This window comes from Glandiceps talaboti, chromosome 8, assembly GCF_964340395.1.
Source record: "Glandiceps talaboti chromosome 8, keGlaTala1.1, whole genome shotgun sequence".
Lineage (NCBI taxonomy): Eukaryota > Metazoa > Hemichordata > Enteropneusta > Spengelidae > Glandiceps > Glandiceps talaboti.
This window is the reverse complement of record NC_135556.1, coordinates 23,394,502-23,417,634: the sequence shown is the minus strand read 5'-3', so window position 1 is coordinate 23,417,634 and position 23,133 is coordinate 23,394,502. Positions and strand designations below refer to the sequence as shown.

Sequence of the window (23,133 nt, the reverse complement as noted above, 5' to 3'; positions counted from 1 at the left end):
TTCCAGTCAGACTGGGAATAGGTCTTATAATGAAGAAGGGAATAAATGAGGGAATTCATGCTATTTGTAGGATGAGTTATTATGTAGTCAGGGCACATTGGTATTGTCTGGGTCTTGATGTACTAAATCTAGTCAATTCTATCATCTGATGCCAAGTTGATTAAAACACAAAGTAGTCACATCTGTGTCTTTTGATAGACAATTTATACAAGTTTCTCGTTGAGGGCACACTGACATAAAAATGTAATAAAAAAACAGCGGTAACCAAGAGAAAGTTTGAGGCATATGTTTGAGACAGGTTCAAATTTGATCAATGTGTAGGCATTGTTTCTAAATTGATGTGCATTCCAGAGTCTCTTTCTTTAAGATGAGTTAATGTCCTTTCAAAATGGTTTCCAATCTATCTAGTACAGAAATTATGTGAATTTATGATGAAATATAAATTAATTGTCATTTCATGTTATTTCATGTATAGAAATGTATTTATCAACTTGTGAACAGTCAATAACATGACTCACACTTTTAATACTCCAGAATAAATTATCACAAATCATTACAGATGATGAAAAATGATGAAATATTACGTATGGTATTAAAAAGGATCAGAGTACGATAGTAAAGCGGCAGATACACTTTACGTTAAGGAATATGTAGCAATAAATTAAAAAAAAAAAAGTAAATTTAAAAATAAAATGTTGACTGTCAAATTTATACTTCAAATGAGTGATAAAACTTACAACAAGGTTGTGGTAAGAATTTGTTCTAAACCTTATTATTAAAAAAGAACTTAAATTTTACAAATATTTAGTGGGGAATGATTGTAGGATGGACTAGCTATAGAAGTCCTAGACAAAGTAGATGTCTGGAATGGTTTCTCCTACAGGTCATGTTCTGTTCATGCCCAGTCTGTGTCTCTGCAGACAACCTCCTAGATCCTGAATCCTGAAGGCCAGTACTCAAAACAAGTTATCTACACTTGAGAATTGCACACAAAGTGCATTCTTTATTACACATGGTAGTCTGGGATTTGGGATAACATTCACACTATACAAAATACAGTCTGTATGAAAAATAAAAATGAAACCATTCCATCGATACTAAGTGAAGTGACTTATTAAACTTAAATCTCAATAGATGTTTTAAAAGCTTGTAGTAGTTGTTGTGGTTGGGTGATAAATAGCGTCCATACACATATATATAACACTATGAAGAAGTTTATTTCCTCAATTTTAGCACCAATTTACAAAGCTAAAAGTGTCTCTAGGTTTAGTACAACCTAATGGTCTGCTTAAATGTAGTGTAAAGCATCTAACATTAAACAACTTCTCAGTTAAAACGATCTAAAAATGAAAACTGTCCAGAGAATTAGGGCACAAGACATTTTTCTAGGTAAGTCATGAATAATGTATGTGTGCAAACAGCACTCCCTTCTCTTGATTATTTAATGTAAGTCTATGAATAATTAACAAGTCTAGTTTCAAGCACTCCAAATAAGGAAATTCTAGCAGTGCCTAATTGGTCACTAATTCTAATTTGAATATTCATATTTGTAACATTCCAAATATGGCATTTACAAAGTTATCTGATTGGCTGATGTATTCAGGATATGAATAATTCATCAAGTCTGGAATAATTGACATAAGCTCCCTTGTACTAAGACTTTATTCTGAAGTTAGAATTTGATAGGTTAGAATTCTGGGCCAAAGATAGAGGAAAATTATTAAATCTAAAATAAATATATTATACTCTGATTAAAGTGAGAGAATTACATGGAGTTCACATGAATGGAAAGAGTGATATCCTTGGACTAATCTTGATGCATAAAGTACAAGCAGTTTTCAGTTTAGTTTCAGAAGACAAAGTGATATGTAAAATATTTACTTGTGGTCTACACTTTTTGTGAGCTGTAAGTGTTACTAAAAAAGACTACAGGCCTAAAGAGCTTATGCAACATAAAATGTATAGTTCAGAAAAGATAATGGAAGTACTGTATGAAACTTAGATTCTCATTTTGAAAGCATGATATTAAACTGAAACATGCTAGTTCATTTAACTTTGTGACATTTTGTGAGCTTGATATTTAGACAAATTTATCATATGAAGGGTTTTCATACAACCATCTAGGAAGAATTTCCTTCTTGGTTCTCCATTATGAGGACAAAATGTTTGGAAATGATTCTCATTTTTGAGAGAGAGAAGTCAAGCCATTTACTTATAGTACATAAAAGTTATAAAAGTTTTTGTGAGCTTAAAAATAGTATAAACATTTAGATAATACCCAAACACAATTTTGTCGAATATGTTTTAAGTTAACAGTGAGCGAGCACTTCATGTAATCAGGACTTATTGCTGTATAATTTAGGCATGATTGTATTAGGTCACACATCATACATAACAACATGAAACAGAGAACATAGTGTTACTAATTTGAAAGACGGACATTGTTGTTGTTAGGCTAGTTTTTGTTTTGTAGAATCTCAGCATTTGTATGTATCAGTGTTTTTGATAAGGTTATCATATTCTGTCATTAAAGAGTTGAGGGGTTGGCTACTCCACTAAATATTGTAGTGAATCAAAGTTTGTTCCAAACACATACTTGAAAATTGTTCCTGAAATGTTCGACTGCACGCTTCAGTCTTTGAGACAAAACTTGATTTTGATATCATGGTTTACCAACACAGTTGAATTTCAACTAAAAATTGTATAACTCTCCATACTTTGTACTTTACTTTTGGCAGGAAACTTCAGTATACATTTGATTTATTGACACCTTATCAAAAACACTGATGAACATGTGTAGATGTTAATGTGATAACCTGTGTTCTCCCCCTCTGTCATTTTAGTGTGGTACAGTAACTGCAAACACACCCATCACACAGTCACACACTTGTCACTTTTAATGCTAACATTGTTCATGTTTCTTTCTCCTTCTGTTTCACTCTTTGCTAACTTTTACAACACAGGGAAAGGTAATCTTTCACATTGTCAATAATTGTCTATCCATGTTCTCATTTATATCTCAATCATTTTATCATGTTACTTTTTTCAATTTGACTGGAATGAAATTTCATCTACTAGTCATTTGTTGTGGTGAACTTGCATAGTATGTTCAGTGTGTGTCTGTTTTTATGCCTGACTAGTTGCCCAGGAAAAGTATTTTTTTTTTAAAACTTCTAAATTGCATCTTACTGTGTGAACTTACTCTACAGTGGACTGCAATTGATTTGAGATTTGCTGTTAGTTCTACACATCATGTCTGTTACCATGACAATTGTCATACAACCAGACAAAACTCTGCATCACTGACTGCAAATCAATTCTACTTTAATACTCGTAAAGTCGTCAAACAGACGGCAGGAGACAAAATACTTTAATGTCAATATGGGTTTTTTGAATGTGCTACATAGACAGATCCGTTTATGTACAAATCGTGGAACTGTTATTCACTGCAGGGCGTAAAATTATAGAATGAATAGAAACATTCAAATAGATTTTGCTTTACAATGTGTGTACACAGGTTCAAGTCAAAGGAGAAAGATTTGTGATGCCAGCATCATTGTGTGTTTCTTTACTGATAAGTTCATTCTTCTTAGCCATTACAGCTGGCTGTCACAGTATGTTTGTCATGAATTAGTAAGAGTTTAGGTACAATTAAAGATAGGTAATGCAGATATGATGTTATGAAATGATGTATTGACCCTCAACTCAATGTCTGGCTTGGGGAGGCTTCTATACTGTAATTTATCACCTTTTTTTAAAGCCATCTCAGGTGTGGGTGCGGCCATCTCTGATTAGATTTTATGTATCATTTCATGGGCTATTTGATGGAAGGTAATGCTTTAGAGTGGTGACACGGTGTCTGGCTCTCAAAGTATGTACAATACTCATAGAAAGCCAGAAACCAAGGTGTCGGAAATGAAGGTGTTGTTATTTGAAAAGCCTACATTTAGTAGAGAGGCACTCAATTACTGAATTAATATTAATGTCTATGAACATTGACCAGTGCCAAGTGGCTTATATCTTGACACCATTAATGTCTTTCATTTCTCATACATTGTGATGAAAATCAGGATTTTAGGTCGTTCAAAATATGTTACAAAAAATGAACATTTCTTCACTTGTACAATATACATATAATGGTATCCAGAGAAAAATAAACATAGGTTTGATGAATTTAATGAGGAAACTGAGGTCCCATAAATCATGATGTTTCCATGCCATAATATCCATATGACTAAACTGAAACCACCTAGAGAGCTTGTAGAAATATCAGTGTACTTCCTTGCTGCGATTTCTACAGTACATAACTCTGGTCACCCAGAGAGAGTCAAGAAATATAGATGTAGCTATCTTGCTCTATGCAGGTGCCGACAATCATATGATATATACCAGCCAATGTCTGTAGTTGACATCCTCAGTGACTGATCAATCCATCAAAAAGCTTCTGTTTTTCACCTGCGGTTTTGGTGATTTCGCTAAAGAGCATGGTGTGAGGGCAACTTCATTCATCTGAATCAACGCACAGACGTCATCATAGAGGGTTAGATTTATCCTGCTGCTTGGATAATTCCTGAACTTTGTATGATGGCAATCTATCACCAGACAGCAGTATTAGTGGTCTCGTTGTCTACCCAGTTGGAAACCATTTGCCATAACAAAGCTACCTTCCATGAGTTTCTAGGCAATTACTCCCAGAACTAGGATATTCTTTACATTATATAGAAAAGGAAAGGAAAAACAGAATTTAATTCAACACACAATTTGGAAATCAGAGAGCATCCAAACACTGAATTATTTTATTCCCCTGATATCTGTAGTAAAGTAGTCGAACTATGAATGTTTGAAAAAATTGGATCTTTTTAGTATTGTAGATTTTTTTGTGTGAAAATACTTTCTGGGATTTACAGATATTCAGAAATATTTTGTGTGTGACTGAAAGCCTAAACAGATAACAAACATTCAGATATATTAAATTTTCATTCTGAATTTTTGCATTTGTTGAATTTGTTCTGAAATTTTTGCTTTGGAACCCCAGACACTATAGTATCAAAGAAAGGGATATATCATGTATTGAGAAGAAAATCATTGACAGAATTTCAGTTCCATTTGAGTAATCACTATTTTTTTCCTCTGAATAGGAACAGAAATCTAAAGCGTAAAACCTATTCATGGTGTTACAAAAACTCTGTGTCTATAGTGAAAAGATAAAACTTTCCCATATTACAATCAAGATAACTTCAGTGCAGACACAATTCAGTGTTATTCCCCATGTCTGTTAGTATTTGTACACACTCTAGCCAATCAATCAATGTCATTGGCTATTCACATACAAAATGTACATGATTATGATGAAGTAGCAATAACTTAGGTGGCCTTATGACATGTCTAGGCATCTATCATACTAGTTTTCTCCCAGTAGCAAAGGTGCAAATTACCTACATCCTGACTGATACACACAAATTAATTTATTGACAGCATCTAGGGAATATTTTGCAAAATTTCATATCTTTTATTTATGAAACATGATAGTTGTTGCCTGGTTGTTAAATAAGTATGCTGCATTGGGATATTTTTGAGAATTTTGTTGCAATTATTCATGAAATGTACATATAAGCTGTTACCTGGATGATTTATAGGTATGTTAGATTCATGGGTGTCATTTTCATATTTTTGACATCACAGCTAATTGCAATAGTTTAAAATCATGGGAAAATTATTAATATGGAATGCTAACAACTAGCTTTGTAGACTTGAATGTATCTTTTGAAAAGTCATCAAGGAACTAAATTAAGGTTTATTAGCATTTCAGATGTTTCAGGTCAAAGTTCATTTGAGGTCAAAGGTTAGACATCCTCTTTAAATATTCCATCATTGTCAGAGATAGAAATATGGTGAAAAAAACAGTACAGGTATATATTATTTTTTGTGGTAAAATGACACATTAGCTCAGTCATAGATTTGAAGTACGTGCCGAGCTTTGCAAGTAACAGAGAAGCAAACCATGGTAGGTAAAATGTACATCATAAAATTTGAGGAGTTAGAATTAGTATCCACCTTGGTTACGACTCGACAAAGCCTGGAGGTATGAAAGATAACAGGAAAGTCCACCTGCAGCGGTGACTTGATCATCTTTAGTATATTGATAAAATGGTTACATCACCTCAGGGTACTTCATTGTGATTTCATTTCAAATTGAACCCCTTTTAGTCAGATCTATGTAGGCATCCATAATCTTCATTTTTAAGCCAACTTTACTGTAAAATTATTTTTTTCTGTTCAAAAGAAGTTTATTATTTGACAACTTTGATATGCTAGAGTGGTTTAGTGGAAAGGAAATTGAAATGCTTACGCCGTAATGAACAATCAGTGGAAATGTACTGTGCTACTGCCGATGTTTTCATTTAATTAGAGTCTTATCTAGCATGTAGTGTGATATGCATCTTTTAAAATTTACGTCCTGTGTCCTAGTATGTGGGCACTGTAATACAATGCAATGAGGTTGGTTTAGAAAGAGGACTCTACTTCTCTCCCTGACTTCCTGGATTTATTTTAAAACATACCTGTCTTGATAATGCTAAAAAAACACTGTCAAGTTCTTGCATGTTTTCTGAGTCTCTAGTCTAAAAATACTTGACATGGGTCAGTGTGTATTTGCCTGGCTGGATAATCCATGATATAGGGGTGACGTAAAAGAATGGAGACAGACACTACCTAATTAAGTTCACAGACAGAGTGATTACTAGAAAAGCTATGACTGCATCATCCAGGAAATTAACAAGAGTAACTTGTCAGCATTCAGGGGTTGAGAATAACAGATATTGATAGCAAACTGCCCATGGACATTCCAGTTTAAACAAATGAAATGTATTCCAACAGCAGTGTCCAGCTGTGCTGTATTTTTCTGTTTCTTTTTATATAAAGTTATTAATGTCAAACACCTGCCCCCCCCCCCCCCTGCCAACCCAGACTTCCAACCTCACCCCATAGAAACAAAAATGACATACTGTTGTCATATGATAAAGGAATACAGTTTACAACATTAAGCTTAGAGGAAAGTTGTTCCAAATTTGGAAAAATCATGCAGTTTGACTATATATGACTAGGTCACATAGTAATCATGTTTTATGTCTGTTTTCATGAAGGTATATAGTGCAAAATCACTACATTTTTCAAAAATAAAATACAAATTGTAATTTATTCATTCCTACATGATATGTTATTAAACAGTCACTGTTGTACACTTCTTACATACATATCTTAGGGGGTCAGTAGAAACCCATATCTATCATATACTATATACATAATACAGCTTTAACCCATGCATGGAAATGTCAATGTCAAAATTGTTGACATTTGTTTGCTATTAGACAGTTTTTATACCCAGACAATCTAAAATCCCTCCCACACATACCATCACTGTTGATCAAATGGACTAATGTAATTTCCATAATTTTCCTGCTTGAAATTCCAATCCCTTTAAAACCGAGAGATTTCCGTGTGTTGAGTAACAAGTTACAATACAAACAACAGACAGGTCTGTGATCATATTATGTCATTTAGAGCAAATGGAAAGACTATTTCACAATGACTACTCATGTAAAAACACTCTGCACGCCCACTTGCAGTGTGTTTTCTCTCGTTAAAGTGTTAGTGAAATAGTTGTGTAGTAGCACACTGACTATTCAATATAGTAGTTTAGATGGTACAAATGTACATGCTGAAGAGTGGAGACTGTAGTTTCTGCTTTTTATCTCGGCCCTATTACAGTAATGACCATTTGAAACTCTGGCATGTAGAAGTTCATCATGGGCTCTTTTATGCTCCCGAAATGCAATTACAACATTTTCCCTATTTTCTGCAATACAAGTTAAGAAGGTGTGGCTGTGTAAATGTCAATGTACGAGTTTTGAGTTCATAGATTGTGTTTTACCTGAGTGAGGTCAGCGTCTCTCAGCTGTTAGTTCCCCTTGACAGACTTTTATGGAATTTCACCGCGATATATACATTTTTCTTTTTAATTTCATGAACCAAATAAATGACAGGATGGAAATTCAATGAAATTAAAATGACTTTGGGTTACCGTGTTCAATTTTTCACCTGTTCAATGTTTTCTAGTGAACAATCACACAAAAGGATGCCTTAGAATCTTGTGAACTCTTTGTGGAGATCCTTCACTTTCATTTCAGTAATAAGCAATTATGCCTTTGGAAGCTACATTTTAATAATTTGAAATTTCATATTTATTATGTACCTAACAAATCTGTCCTCATCTTTTGAAACATCTTTTATATTAGACAAAAATGGAATTTCTCATAACATTAATTTCCAAAAGTTGAACATCTTCAGCATTGTTGTCTAAATCTCTAAATAGAACATGAACATTTTGAAGGGTTTTTACTAGGAAACATAAAATGAACGAAAACAAAAAAGTGTTGTAACAGTTGTAAATATCAAAGTCTATTATTGTTTGTTGTCAACTTTGAGTACAGCCATGTCCGTTGGAAAAATAGGTGTTAAGTAAAAAATATTATTTCTTTTGTATATTCCTGGGCAATCAGTCATGATATTAGTTTTTTGTATATTTTGTTACTGTGTTGATGTTTGCATGCATTTACAAATACTATCTTTTTACATAATATTGTTAAAGTGTCAATTTATTACGGTAAGATAAACTAGTTATCTTGTGTTTTGTGGTCTTTGTGGTTAAAACATAGCTAATTGATGGACTACTTGGGTTAGTGTTTTTACAACCCATACTAAAACTACATATGTTATTGTGTCAACATGGCTATGAGGTGATAACATTTACAATAGATGTAGTTTTCCACAACTGCCAAAGGGGTTTTGGACGGGAAGGGTACTCTGTCCTGTAAACGTTATTTACAATTAGTTTCCTCAATATTCAAACAGAAGTTTGGGGTATCACTGTGTAAAATAACTAACAAACTTGAGTATGTGAATTCGCGTACTCATTTTTAGATACTCCGAAGGAGGAATCTGTTCTGTACATCTTTTATGTATCTACATCATCATCATTATTATTATTTTTGTATCATTTCTAATGTTTTTCTCCTGTATTTGACCATTTCAGGGATTTTGCCTATGTTGCTAAGGATAAGTGTAGCAAAAAGTTTAAGTGTCACGTGTTTCGATGTGACATCCCAGCTAAGGCCATTGCTAATGCCCTGCATGAAATCTGTTCCAAAGTGATGACAGAGAGGAGGAAAACCAACTCCATTTCCATGGTAACACAAGGACAGGTGGTGCATCCTCACACCACCCACATTCCACAGTCAGCACGTCCCACCATACAGAAACGAGAAATGGAGAAGATTGAATCTTTACCAGCTCAAGGTGAGGAACCAAACATTTTTGTTTTAGAAATATTCATATTTGAATAAAGTCATATATATCATAAAAGAAACTTTTAAAATTGTTTTCATTTTGCCTAAGAACACTGCAAATCAAACTTATCAATTATTAAGAATGCATCAAAAAATGCTAATTTGTCTGGAAACTGAATTTAATGAATTTGTTTTATATTATTATTCATATTACGAATTCAAAATGTCTGCCAACCTGAGTGTTACTGTAGAAAGTAGCGAGATTGTTGACTACCCAGTAATTCACATGTTTTTGTGTTATTTGAGAAAAAGCTTGATAGAATCCAATATTTGAACCCACATACACACAAACACAAATTGTTGCTTTTGCAAAGGATTTGCACATCTACAGAACACTGGGTCATTTTCTGAACAATTGCAATTTAATACACACTAGAAAAAAACCAGTAACAATGTCATAAAACCCAGCACTCTAATATCCTTAACCCTACTACTATGACAGTCTCCTTCAAATTGCTTGCATTACAAAGTGAACTCACATAGAAAACGACAATTAGTAATTTGACCAACTGTTCTTCAGTCTCTATACCCAAGTATTTTAGTAGTTTACTTCTACAAGGGGGGTTTCAATACAGTCTGAATTGTGAAAATGTATTCAATATTAAGGATGACACTGTTGAGTGAGGCTTATGTTTAATCAGGTGTCTTTGTAGAAAGTAATGACATGGTATTTGTGTGTTTGCACACAACCTGGGAGAGATTTCATGACAGGTACATCAATGATGTATATCATGCATCATTCAGTGAAGAGATCTGTAGGGAAAGGTACCTTTCATCATTTGACCAAAATGTTCAACAAATTAGAAAAGAAAAAATTTGAAAAAAGAATTGCTAAGAATAATTCTTAAATTAGAAAATATTAACGTGTCTCTTTTCCTTTGCATATTGATGAATAGAAATTTATCACAGAGTATGTTAAAATTTTGATAGGAGCATTGATTTAGGGATTTGTTGTGCTTCTACAAATTTATAGAAAAACAGAGGTATGAGAATCTGTCTGATATTGACACTCCCTAAAAACAACTGTAATGATGGGAGAAACACATTAATACTGTGTATGGAACATATCACTTCCTATTAGTTGATGCTGTATTGGAAATAAATGATGTGTCACATAAACATAACACAATTTTCAGTATTTAATTTGATATGACTTGCGTATTTCCCTTGTGTCCATCAACCAAAGTGTTGAACTTTGACCTCTAGAAAGTGGCTGTTTAGATGTCATTAGTTATGCCAATTAATGTTATATTGTTATTCAGTGCTTCATTACAAAGTTCAGCATGACATACATGTATTCTACTTGATGTCTGCAGCTAAATTTGCAGTGTAGATTTGGAACTATAAAGTATATCAGTCTAAAAATGAATATGAAAAATTACATTATCCTTCACTGCGTTGGAAGTCAATTAACCTAAGATTTGATGATAACAGGTTGTTTATAATTTTGAAAATTAGTTACCTTTCAAGGCAAGTTTTTTGCTCTGTTGTGTATACATTAGCAAACAAGGCAACTCCGAGTTCCATCTGTCTGTCTGTCTGTCTGTCTGTCTGTCTCTGTTTATCCATAAGCCCTTATCTCCACAACCATTTCTAAATTGATGTCATTCAAACTTGGCACAAAATTGTGATACTGTAATACTTGTTTATATACATCATGTTGTTTTTTGAACCAATCAAATTTGATACTTGGGTGTGGGGTGAAGAACGATGTGTCTATTCCAAAGAATTCTCAAAGTATTAAGCTGGCTTTGACATGTCTAAATATTAGGAAAAGAATCATAGAATCAATCTTCACCTACATATATACTTTAGTTATTCTATTCTGCTTTAGTGTTAGTCACACATGTATATTTGACGATCGTTCTCAATTTAAAGCTGATAATTATGGTTTGGAACACTCGCAAAATTGCCAGATTTCATGTATTTATGGAGAAAGCTTTTTAGTTTCCAGAGATAATACCAAGTTAGTCATTGTTGGTTTGTGGTTTAGGGTCTTATATAATCCTGTGGTTGGTAACATCAGACATTCAATTTCGCCAAGGTGATCTGGGCATGACACCAGTACTAACTACTTCTTAGCATCATGCATTCTCACCACTTAAAAAGTAAAACCACAATCATATAGGTGATAGATTTCATTACAAATCCTTGACAGATTGTGACATTGCATAGTATTTGCAGATTATTCCAGACCAAATTTGAAAATGAGGAAAATAATTTGATTTTTCAAGTGTCACTTTTCATAAGCACAGAAATATCACATTGTATTGTGTAACAGAGATAGAAAACACTTGTATCCAATGTTTGACGTTAGCGCTGTGTGTATGCTGATTTCACAAATCTATTAAATGTCATGAGTTTTGATACTTTCAAGGTGAAGAGGCTTTTTCTATCGAGTTAGTTCACATTTAATTCCTCAAGAATAATAATAATAATAAATCGAATTTATAATGTGCCTGTTCTCCAAAGAGCTGCAAGCTCAGACACAGAACTACTAACAAAATGAGAGGATACATCTTACTTAATTACCTGTGTATAAAATTAGGTGCAAACAGATTTTTTTTCTAATTTTTATGAAAGTCATCATCGATTTGGACAAAGTTCAGAGGACAAATATTAAGTAATTCATGAATATCATCATTCAGTTCAAAGACAGATTATGTTTACACATTTTTCATCAAAATTTATTCCATTGAAATATTGAAAATTATTGGATAGGAAAGGAGTTACCATTAGATTTGTTTTCATTTTCTTATAAATCATTACTGCCTGTGCAAGAGAGGCTTTTGATATGCAATATTGTAGAACAATTAAAACCATGAGCATACAGCACAAAGTATGTGATAAATCACCAGGAAAAAAACCCTAATTTTTTTGATGATTATGAAATTCGACTTAATTTTGGGCAGTATTATATATAATATGATAAATATATTTTAATATTAATTTTATCTTCCAGTGATCTAATTTTGTTTCTTTTATCCTGTATGCAATCATGCTAAAGGTTATAAAATATGTATTGAGAGCAGTCACCTTTTGCCTTGAGAAAATGTAGATAATATTGTGTGTGAATTTGTAGAATGAATGTTGCAGACAGTAAAGGTGTGTCACTCAGTTTTGTATATCTGTAGCCTCTGAGGCCCTGATAAACAATTGAGTCAAAGCATTTGGACTTGGTGTGCTGAATTAATAAGATATGACAATTTAGTATTATGAACTTTGACTAGTAACTATTTAGGTAAAATATGATTATATGTATTATTGGATAATTTTCAGAGTGGGTGATGATGATAAGTTTTTCTCACATTTTTGTTATAAGAAATTTTCATATAGTAATCACTATGACTCTATGGTTGACATTTTTCTATTTCTCTGAAAAGTTAATAATACTAGTATACTGTCCATTTGTGGATGCTTAGTGTTATAGTAGAAAATAGAATCAGAACTTTGGGCATTGCATATTTGTAAAATATTGAACAACAACAGTGAACTTAATAGCAGACATCATGTGTCGAGAATCAGGAATTTCTATTCAAGTCCCAAATAAAAGTGATATAATCTATGCTATAATTAGTTTAACCAATACAAAAGTCTGTACAATACATCACAGTGTCCCCAGTGACCTGTTTAGTGTCATCAAATGTTCCAGTGTGGAATTTGTGAGCTGTGATTTCAGTATGTATGTGTCATCTGTCAACTCTGTTTATATGCTTAGAATGTCAACTGAATGGCAGTAAAGATTAATAGTTCCATAGTACAGTCACGATAACTGCTTGAAGGAAAAAAGGTTGAAGTACATCTTAACCAGCTAACTAATGATTGAAATTTATCTAAACTGTCTGAAGTAAAGGTTAAAGTGTCATCTAAACACAGTGTAACCTAAAGTTGACATTTTCTAATCTCTATAAGTTTGAAATTGATCTAAAACCATTTAGCTTAAGGTTGAGGTTTATCCAACCCATCCAAGTAAAACTTAAGATTTATCAAACCAACTACTTAAAGGTCAAAGGTCATCCAAACCATATAAGTAAAGGTCAAAGTTCATTGAAATTGTCAAAGTAAAGACAAAGTTCATCCACACCATCTAAAGGTTAAAAGTCATCAAACCATCTAAGTAAAGGTCAAAGGTCATCTAAACCATCTAACTTAAGATCAAACTCATCCAAAGTGTCTGACTTAAATTCAAAGTTCATCCACACTGCACCACTTTCCAACTAAAGGTCAAAACTAAAGCTATCTGAAATATTGATTAGAACAGGTGTCCAAAAGTATCCAAAAGACAATTTCACAACAAAGTGTTACACACCTTTACTTTGCAGATTATACCTAATACCTTTTGACATTTGAAAATCATAAAATTATGAATTTCATGCTCATAAAAAGAACATATGAATCATACTTTTCGATAGCAATCATTGTGAAAACATACATAACAATATATGTGGTTAGTTTATTCAAACCAAACTGCCCAAACTAAATAAGACTATTTAATATTCAAGTGGCATCATAGTACCATAGCATTCATTGTCATAAAAGTTATCACCAATTTCTAATGATGTCTGCAATCATCATATTATAAGTGATTGTATAATACAGCACTTCTGAAACATTTTCTTAAGAATTATAGTCAATTCCTAGCATGATATTCATCAAAAGTAAACTTGTAAAGTTTTAAAGTCTCCATATGGTAAACTTAATGCGTTAATATTCATAGCTTGACCAAACTTGTTGAGAACAAGTTCACATTCAGTTAATTCTGAATTCAGGACACTACCTGTAGGCAGACTACTATTCTGTCCATGCATTTCTTAATCTGATAGCTTTTCTCGAAGCCATCATTATCTGTTACTGTCACGCAGTGGTCATAAATTTACATAAACAACTGAAGCTGTCTTACTTAGCATTCATGCTACATTGAAGCCAATAAAACCTTTGCAATCCATGGCAAAACAGCGTCTGGACATGACATGGCCAGATCACGGCAGTTTCCAACGATTCCGGAGTACACACCCATGGAGTTTAATGCCGCTGATCTAAACCACAACACCTTTAAGACTGACCCAAATCATAATGATTTGTACTATACACAAGCTGCCGTTTATCTACAACCTCTCTTACAAAAGATTTTTCTCTCTGCAGTCGTGGATTTCCCGACCCCAAAAGCCGAACCCACCACTGTGTTCAGAGCATATTATGTTGGCTCGACAGATGTGGCAAGGCCAAATGGTAAGTCATATTTTGCTGTTTGTCTCAATCATATTTGTCATGTCCAGTTCAATTCAGTGATTCTGTCTACCTGCAGACATTTTCTATTGCAATATTAGCACATTTTGATGTTGTTTCTAGATAATTCTGGATTTGTCAGTTCTGTCATCTTTCAAACTAATGTTAAATAGTGACATGTTAGCACAGCTTAGGTGTTTAATAAACTCTGTTTAGTATGTAAAGAAGATACCATATGAAATATCAAAATATCCACTCCTCCTAAAATGGAAAATTTTGCATCAACTGGACAGGAGTGTGAAATATTTAGTTTTTAAGTCCCTCAAATGAGATTTAAATACTTTAAAAAATGTTTGCATAGCATAGCAGATTATGTCTGACAACAATATCCTTGCAAATTAGTATCAATCAATGGACAATGCAACTGGAATTAAGCAAGCGGAAATTCTGATACATATCAGAAGTTGTTAAATACACTGTATGTTAATGTCAAAACAGACATGTCTAGTGGGGAATTGTGTACGTGAGTCTGTCCAAGGTGTGCATGGTTCATTAATTAAGCAGTACAACTAGTAGAATTCTAGAGGGATTGCAACGTAATTAGTTGTCAACTTGTGGGTATGTGACTGTTGTCTAGAACATCATTTGATGGGCTGAATAAATAGAGCTGTGTTTTAACGAGTGTCTTCACTGTAAGCATTACAAGCAATATTAATGACTGTCAGATGAATAAAGTTAGTATTGAAGACAAGGTGATAGATGTATAGACTGACCTGATTGTGTTTTATCCTCATTAAGCCTTAAATGACACTCTTTTCTCTTCAGTTGCAAACTTATGAATGTCTTGAGAATATCAATCATGTCAATTCCTTTTAGTATGTGTGATCTTTGCAAGTTTTTGGAATTATGAAGGTAGTTGTTTGACTTAAAGTATAGCCCATTTATTATTAAATGGATTTAGTCTAGTGTGTCTGAGTGTTATGTTATGTCATGTTATTTGCACTTGTCTGTGTCTGTCTGCCTGTTTATTTGGTCATTGGACAGCGTTCCATCTCAATTTATGATTATAAATTTCCATTTTAATAGCAAAGTGTTGTCACTCGTGTTGTGTAAGTCTGTCTAGTCTCAGTGTGACTGTGTGTGTGTGTGTGTGTGTGTGTGTGCACATGCGAGACTGATTCTACTTTGTTGTTGGACAGGTTTCCACCTGAATTTATGATTATGATTACAGTTGTCAAAACTTATTAACCTTTCTAAAAAAAATCTGTTTTCTAGCTTCTATCCTAGGAACTCACATTATCACTTTCTTCAGAGATGTTAATTATTCAAATATATTCCTGACATGTTTGAGATTAGACATACCAAGAGAGCAGTATCTTCTACAATGTACAGGAAGACCCAAACTGCATATTATTATATGCAATATCCAATTATTAAAACAATGAGTAATCGAGGCAAACTGAGTGAACTTTGCTCCCTTCCAAAAGTTCCAGACATGAATGTCATAGTTTTGCTTCAGTTGTAGAAGCTCAGACTATTTCCCTTAGCATTTAGGAACCTCTCCCACCACCTCAGGTTACTCAATATACATGCAGATTTGACATTCAAACAGTACATTGCAAGTGACAAAGGTTAATGAAATTGTATATGTTTTTGTATTTATCCACAGGTATGGATACATTGAATGGTGCTATTGGCAAGCTTTGTTCCAAGCCTATAGAAGAGTCTGTTCTTTGTAGAGTAGAAGTAGCTACATCGACTATCACTATAACAAGTATCAAGGTATGATAATGTATAAATCATTTTATAAGTCAGGGAGGATGTGGTGTGTTCATATGTATGCACACCCATACAGACAGACATACATGCACAGACATACACACACGCACGCACACGCACACACACACACACACACACACACACACACACACACATACATACATACATACATACATACATACATACATACATACATACATGCTAACCGAAAATGTAAAATATTTATCAGTATGCGTACCTGTACTAAATTCACATGTATAATGTTTGTTCTCACAGACAAAAGATGTGATCTCAGAACACAGGGTGAGGTTCTTGTCTTTCCTTGGTATTGGACCAGATATAAGGTAAGAACAAACAACACCAAAATTTAGTTATTTCTCAAAGTTGGCCACCAAAGAGAATCATCACAAAAAATTCATATTATTTATGGAAATGAATCAATGTATATCATGTATGAATCTGTTTCTGTGGACACCCATCATAGTCTGAAAATAACTGTTTGCAATGTTTTACATATAAACAGAGTCCTTCAGAATATCACACTAATTGTATCTCATTAGGCAAAAGTGTACATGTATTTTATCACATTGTTTCACAAAATAAGACACTTGCAATGATTGACTTCAAGTATTGATAGTTTATTTCATTTGTTTTGTTGCAGACAATTTGCCTACATCATGTGTAATGGTAAAGATAAGTTCTGTTGTCATGTATTCCAATGTGAACACTCTGCTGGTGGCTTAGCTAAGACCATTGAAGCTGCTTGTAAACTGAGATATCAGAAATGTTTAGACTCCAAACCACTCAATGCCAATAGCCATGGTAACAATCAAGATAAGGTAAGATTACTGTAACAAACTTTGATGTATAGCAATGATGGACATAGTTGAAGTCTAGTAATACATACCACTCTACTACACCAAAAAGAGAGAGAGAGAGAGAGAGAGAGAGAGAGAGAGAGAGAGAGAGAGAGAGAGAGAGAGAGAGAGAGAGAGAGAGAGAGAGAGAGAGAGAGAGTGTGTGAGCGAGCGAGACAGAGACAGACAGACACACAGACAGACAGACAGAGTTGTACATTAACAGACAAGTACATTTAACTGCAATGCATGATTGACTTGTGGTTTAGTCAACAGTGACATTTTGTACAGTAACAGACAAGATACCTGTGCGTATATATATAGTCAGATTTTAAGTATATTTGTAAATTGTTCATTGTACTAAGGCTAAACAAATATTACTTGTTTATTGCAGAACTGGAGTCTTGGTCCAATCATGAACAGTGTACAAAGTTTGTTTGGTAAATTTGGCAGCATCAAGCGAAATCAAAACAACAAAACGAAAAAAGACCAAACTGTACGAGCTGACGGCTAGAAGCATACAAGACAAATACCATTGAATGGAGTACAGATTGTCAAGCATGATATGTTAGTAGAAGTACAGTTTAGCCAACAAGTACATAACAGTATAGCCATTACTATCAACAGCAGGAAAGCAGTGGCACAAAAAGAGGCAACAAACCAACAAACTCTTCCATATTCTGGTTGCTCCTAGCAACTGTTTCCAAGACAACCACAGATTGTAAAAAGTAGAAGAAGGATAGGGTTGTAAGATTATGAGAGCATGAATATACATTTGGTGTCTACACATATTTCATTCGACTTGTTCTTGCTCTGTCAGTACATACAGATATGGATGTAGTTTAAGTACAGTCTACACGTTGTGCATAGTTTGTCAATTTATTGAACGTGTTTTGTACAAATCTTAAGTATCAAGCTACAAATTGGTTGTTTAAAGAGAAATTTTGTCAAAACTGGGCATTTAGATCATGAAATAAACACAAGGAGCTCCTTGTAGGATAGAAATTTTCAACCACTTTCAAAATATTAGTACTCATTATATAAATCAGTCGTACACAGTTGTAAAATACACACTAAAAACACACACAGTTTCACTAAATGAGAAATATGTTTTATCGTAAGAAAGTTGACATTTTGTAGTGTCATTTCTCTGAGATAAAAGATGAAAGAGATCCTTGGTTGTCATGGAAAGAGTTGTCAGGGGTAACCAATTTTCAAACCAAAAAAAAAAATCAAAAAATTAAATCACATGTGATAATTTCAGCTTTGTGTGTGATTGTACTTGATCTTAGTGAATTCTTGCAATTGTAATATTTGTGTGAACATAAAATCTCTGCAGTTATTTGCAGTATTCCTTTATAATTTCTCCAAAATGTAATCTATTTAAACAAAACTTGCCTTCCATAAAGTTGAAGGACCACCCTCTGTACCGGTAATAATGATTCAGTCCCATTGTTTCTTACCATGGATTGTTTCATATTGATGGGTATCAGGGGTGGCTGTGTAAAATTATGTACTGTTTATGGAAAGAATTGTTTGCTTGACAGAAGTTGGCTGACGCAGGGTGGGGAACTAAAAGCTAAGCTAAGGCAGAAAGCCATGCAGATGTTGTGTTGTTGAGCTACTCACTGATGCCAACCTCACCTATTTTCCCAAATAAAATGACCCACCTGTAGATTGTCAGTAGGATCATAGCAAAGTAAATGGAAATATAGGGGTGGCTGACACTGGTGAGTTTTGGTGTCTCATCAACAGGTTTACAGAGCTGTGCTGTTAGGAACGGAGCTATGTGTTTGCACACATAACGATAAGCATATCCTGAGACAACATTTTGGAAAAGAAAAAAAAATGAAAATTTTCAGAATGTGAAATGGTGCTAAAATCTGAAAGTTTGTCAAATTTGCTGTGGATACTGTGTAGTGTTTTTTTGTACAGATTGTTTGCCGCTTCAGGTAAAGGGAAAAGTTGAAACTGTAGGCTGACTGGGAGTGTATACTGTCAATTTTGAAGAATGTCAAATTGTCCAGGTTATGAAGAAAAAGAGAAAGCCCAAAGCTTGGGGTTTTTGACAGGTCTTGTCGCTATAGATACAAGATTATGTAAATCCTAAGTTCTGGAGCTTTAAGCTGAGATTTTATGAATGTCTTAAAGGAAAAAAAGTTCTTCTGTGAGATTTTTGAATATGTAAAGAATGTGGTGTGTACATGTAGAAATAATGAAACGGAAGGCAGTTTAACTTGTGTAATTATGATATGCTAAATGTGATATCTATCACGCTTTGTCTATAGTTCAATTGAATGTTCTGTACAAAGCCAACAATTTGATGAAATTATGTGCAATTTTCAATTTTCACTGTAAATTCCTCTCCAGGTGTTTTTTTTTATTTTTTATTTATTTTTTTTGGTGAAAGAGTATTGTTTACCCCAAGATTGTATTTGGAGTAGTACGTAACTGGAGTTGTTCATCAAGTGTGTGCTTAAAATACTCAGTGTGTATTCATTGTACCGTGTACAGTGTCGGTCAAAATTGAACAGCAGCTCACTTTCTTAAACTGCTACTCTCTCTTTAGTCAAATCGTTTTATTCAAATGTTACTATAAAGACTTGAAGGATGTAGTATTGTCGAGTCTCAAATAGTCATGGCGTGTGGGGGTTTGTTCAGACTTGCTGCAGCTTCACGTACCCACAGATGTTTACAAGTTTAGCAATTGAGATTCAAAGGAGAATTTAAAATTGAACAGCAAATTTTGATTGTGTTAAAATGAGGACTAAGCTTACATCCTTTTCCTGAAAAGTCTTTCTTTGTTCAGTGTTCACAAGATTGGCTTTCTGGTATGTATAAACCATAATGATTGTAGTATTACAAAACAAGTGACATGCCATTTTGGCCATAGGGGGCGCTGTTGATAGAGCTACTTTCTTACCAAAGAGGGCGCTGTTGAGCAAGGCAATTATATCCGTCCTTGAACCTCAAAGTGGTGGTCTTAGCTTGAACAGGATAAATTCCAATAGAGCTTATTGACAGACTTCTACTTGGGATATGTATCAGCAAATCTAACAGATCACTAAATTTTAAGGTGACTGCGTATGTTACTCAACACCCAAATGTTGAGTTCACTTAATGGCAAAGAAAAACTAGTTTTCAGTAATGTTTGAAAGAAACAGGTAGTCTGTTAGACATGGATCAACTATTTATTAACTGCATGTCAGAGACATTTTCAGCTTGCAGATTGTTCCCTTCTATACCCTAGTGTGTAGTCAATACCATGTCAGACAAATCACCGTGGAACTCCATTCATGACAGAAATTTTAGAGGAGGTGTTTGCCAATCCATGATGCTACTATTGATAAAATCTGTGCTTTACACAATGGGTTGAATTTAAAAGATTTTGATAGTTTACTATTCTGAGATAGAAGTCAAGGTTATAATAGAAAATGACAAAAAGGGAATAACAAGTTGGTATGAAATTAAAGAATCCCTTTCAAGTTAATGAACATCATCAGAAATTTCATCTGGGTGTGTCTAACAAGAAAAATTGAAAACCATGTTTAAAAGTCCGACCTGATAAAATTGAAAAAAATTGAGTTTTTATCTCCTGTTGATATGTCTGTCTTGTAAAACTACAATCAACTTTTTAGTGCTTGTAAAATCACAGAAAACAACAACAACACATTTGATCTCTTTTCATGCTTGAAACTTTGTAACCTGTGTGTTGAAGTATTGCAGTAAACCATGTAGGGTGGACTCTCTGTGTTAAAAACATAAAATAATGTCCAACAATTAGTGCCTAATATATATATATTAATAACTCTTTATCAATACTATAACGCTGCCATGACAACTGTTGGTATGATGTTGTCATAGTGATTGTTGCTAAGTGATTGTGTAAAAAAAAAACTTTTTAACTGGATTGTGTCAACTTTTGAAGTTAACTTTTTTGTCTCAGAAAAACCAAGCTAGATGGCTTGAGACTTGTGTATGCCCAGTGTATAGGAGAAAAAAACAGGACCACTTATGAACCGTAGTTTTAGTCTAATTTAACGTACCGTAGTTGATATATTCATTAGTTAGTATTTAGCCCTGACAATGTAAGACGAGAAGACGACAATTTTGTACATGCAATAGTTACATATGACATGACCTATTTATACATTGGCATTATAATGTGAACTAATACATTATATTCTAAAAGTAAACTACCTTGGAATCGATCTCTCCCCTCCTCCTCCTCCCCAAAAGATGCAGTTTCCATGGTAACACAAGCGTAAGTGATCCGCATCTCTTCCCGGAATTTCAAAATATAAAACTCAGTTTCCGCCTAACTTCTCTTAAATTTAAGAACCGTGTTTCAACGTAGTTGACAAGAAGTGTTGAAGGCTTTTTTGACTGATGTGATCTGACTGCACAGGGGAGGTTAATTTTTAGTTTGTGAGCCTACTTGACATCCGATTTTCAAAACACATGGTGTGTAATGTCAAAAAACAGAGGGGCTCAAAAACTCACAGCAGTCGTAATGGAGACGATTTTCAGCAGTGAAAGGAAATAAAAAAGTTGATCCTGTACAAGCGATGCAGGGCTTTGTTCAATATAAAAACTGGCTTTATCTGCCAGGAAATTGTGAAATATATATTTTAAAGTTGAGATATCCTATTTTTTTTTAAATTTTTAGTCCGATTATTTGGATTCAGTTTCAGTTTTCTTAACTTGCTGGTGTCTTTAAAGTAGAAAGATTTTAATTTTTTCTGAGATATTTGAAGGCAGCCCAATGCTTGAAAGTATACTTTTAATGAGATATAATTCAAAAAAAACTATGAAAATAATAACCAAAATATAGTAACCCAGGTTACCTAGTTATTCAGCAGAAAACCCTGTATAGGAAAATATTAATCATGAAAATATTTGCCAATATCCACATATTATAAGTTGGTCATTTTGTGGAATTGAGAATTTTTTGTTTTTCCGGTCAACAATACATAGACTCCTAAACATAAGTCCTGGTTTTTTATTTTTGTTCTCTTGACTAATGGTTAGACTGACCTTAAAGTTGTGAGTTTTGAGAATTAAATGAGTTGACAGTGATTGTTTACACACACACATACACAGCTTGTTGTGGATATTTCATCTATACAGAAATGTCAACTTTTGAGTGTAATTTGTGTGAAATCAGAATGGATTGTAAAAACACTGGAATGTCAAGGCAGTTTTAATCATTGTCAGGAGTTTTTCAGTTCTTGTAGTATCTTTCCTCTGCAGAAAAATAAACCACTTTGAATCCAAATCATACTGACTCTTTATTTTGTTACTATCCTGTGAGAGTTTAAATTAAATATGTATATAAACCATGAAGTGCAGCTTGGCCATGACTCAAAATCCAAGACTTCCTGAATGATGGACAGGTACACCACCAACTGTGTTTAATACCCAGGCGATATCCCTCGCCTATGCCCCAACCTATACCCCAACCGATGACATCAACCTGAGTCGTACCATATGGAAGATATGCTGTCTACCATTATAGTACATCTATGCTTTGTCATTTCAAGTTACTGTTATATGACTCTCTTTGATACAACCTTGCAGAAAAAAGCAGGAACAAACCAAGATTGTAATTCTTGCCACATTTTGTCCCAATGAAATAAACCATTTAAACATAGTGCAACTGTATTCATTCAATCTTGCTATCTTAAACTTAGGTGTAGCATGTGCAATTAACGTTTATGATTTCTCAAACAGAACCAGTCTACTGTAACTTGTCACTTGAAATGGGCTGTGAGTGTTATAGAATATAGAACCTCTGCCTGCAAAATTACACCCCTTGCTGTAAGTGTGTGTGGATACACAGACTTCTGTAGTTCTGTATGCCTAGC

The 23,133-nt window shown here is 33.8% G+C and overlaps 1 protein-coding gene across 4 annotated transcripts in view; it reads left to right on the top strand.

The window, feature by feature from the left end:
- Positions 1 to 22,527, top strand: part of LOC144438548 (uncharacterized) — a 158,672-nt gene extending 136,145 nt beyond the window's left edge. For all 4 annotated transcript variants that reach the window (XM_078127623.1, XM_078127625.1, XM_078127626.1 and 1 more), the window contains 6 exons: positions 9,092 to 9,354; positions 14,547 to 14,633; positions 16,300 to 16,412; positions 16,686 to 16,753; positions 17,071 to 17,248; positions 17,661 to 22,527. In XM_078127623.1, coding sequence (XP_077983749.1) covers positions 9,092 to 9,354; positions 14,547 to 14,633; positions 16,300 to 16,412; positions 16,686 to 16,753; positions 17,071 to 17,248; positions 17,661 to 17,780 — 829 coding nt within the window. In that variant the 3' untranslated portion in view covers positions 17,781 to 22,527. The remainder of the gene's footprint in view (positions 1 to 9,091; positions 9,355 to 14,546; positions 14,634 to 16,299; positions 16,413 to 16,685; positions 16,754 to 17,070; positions 17,249 to 17,660) is intronic.
- The last annotated feature ends 606 nt before the right edge of the window (positions 22,528 to 23,133 follow it).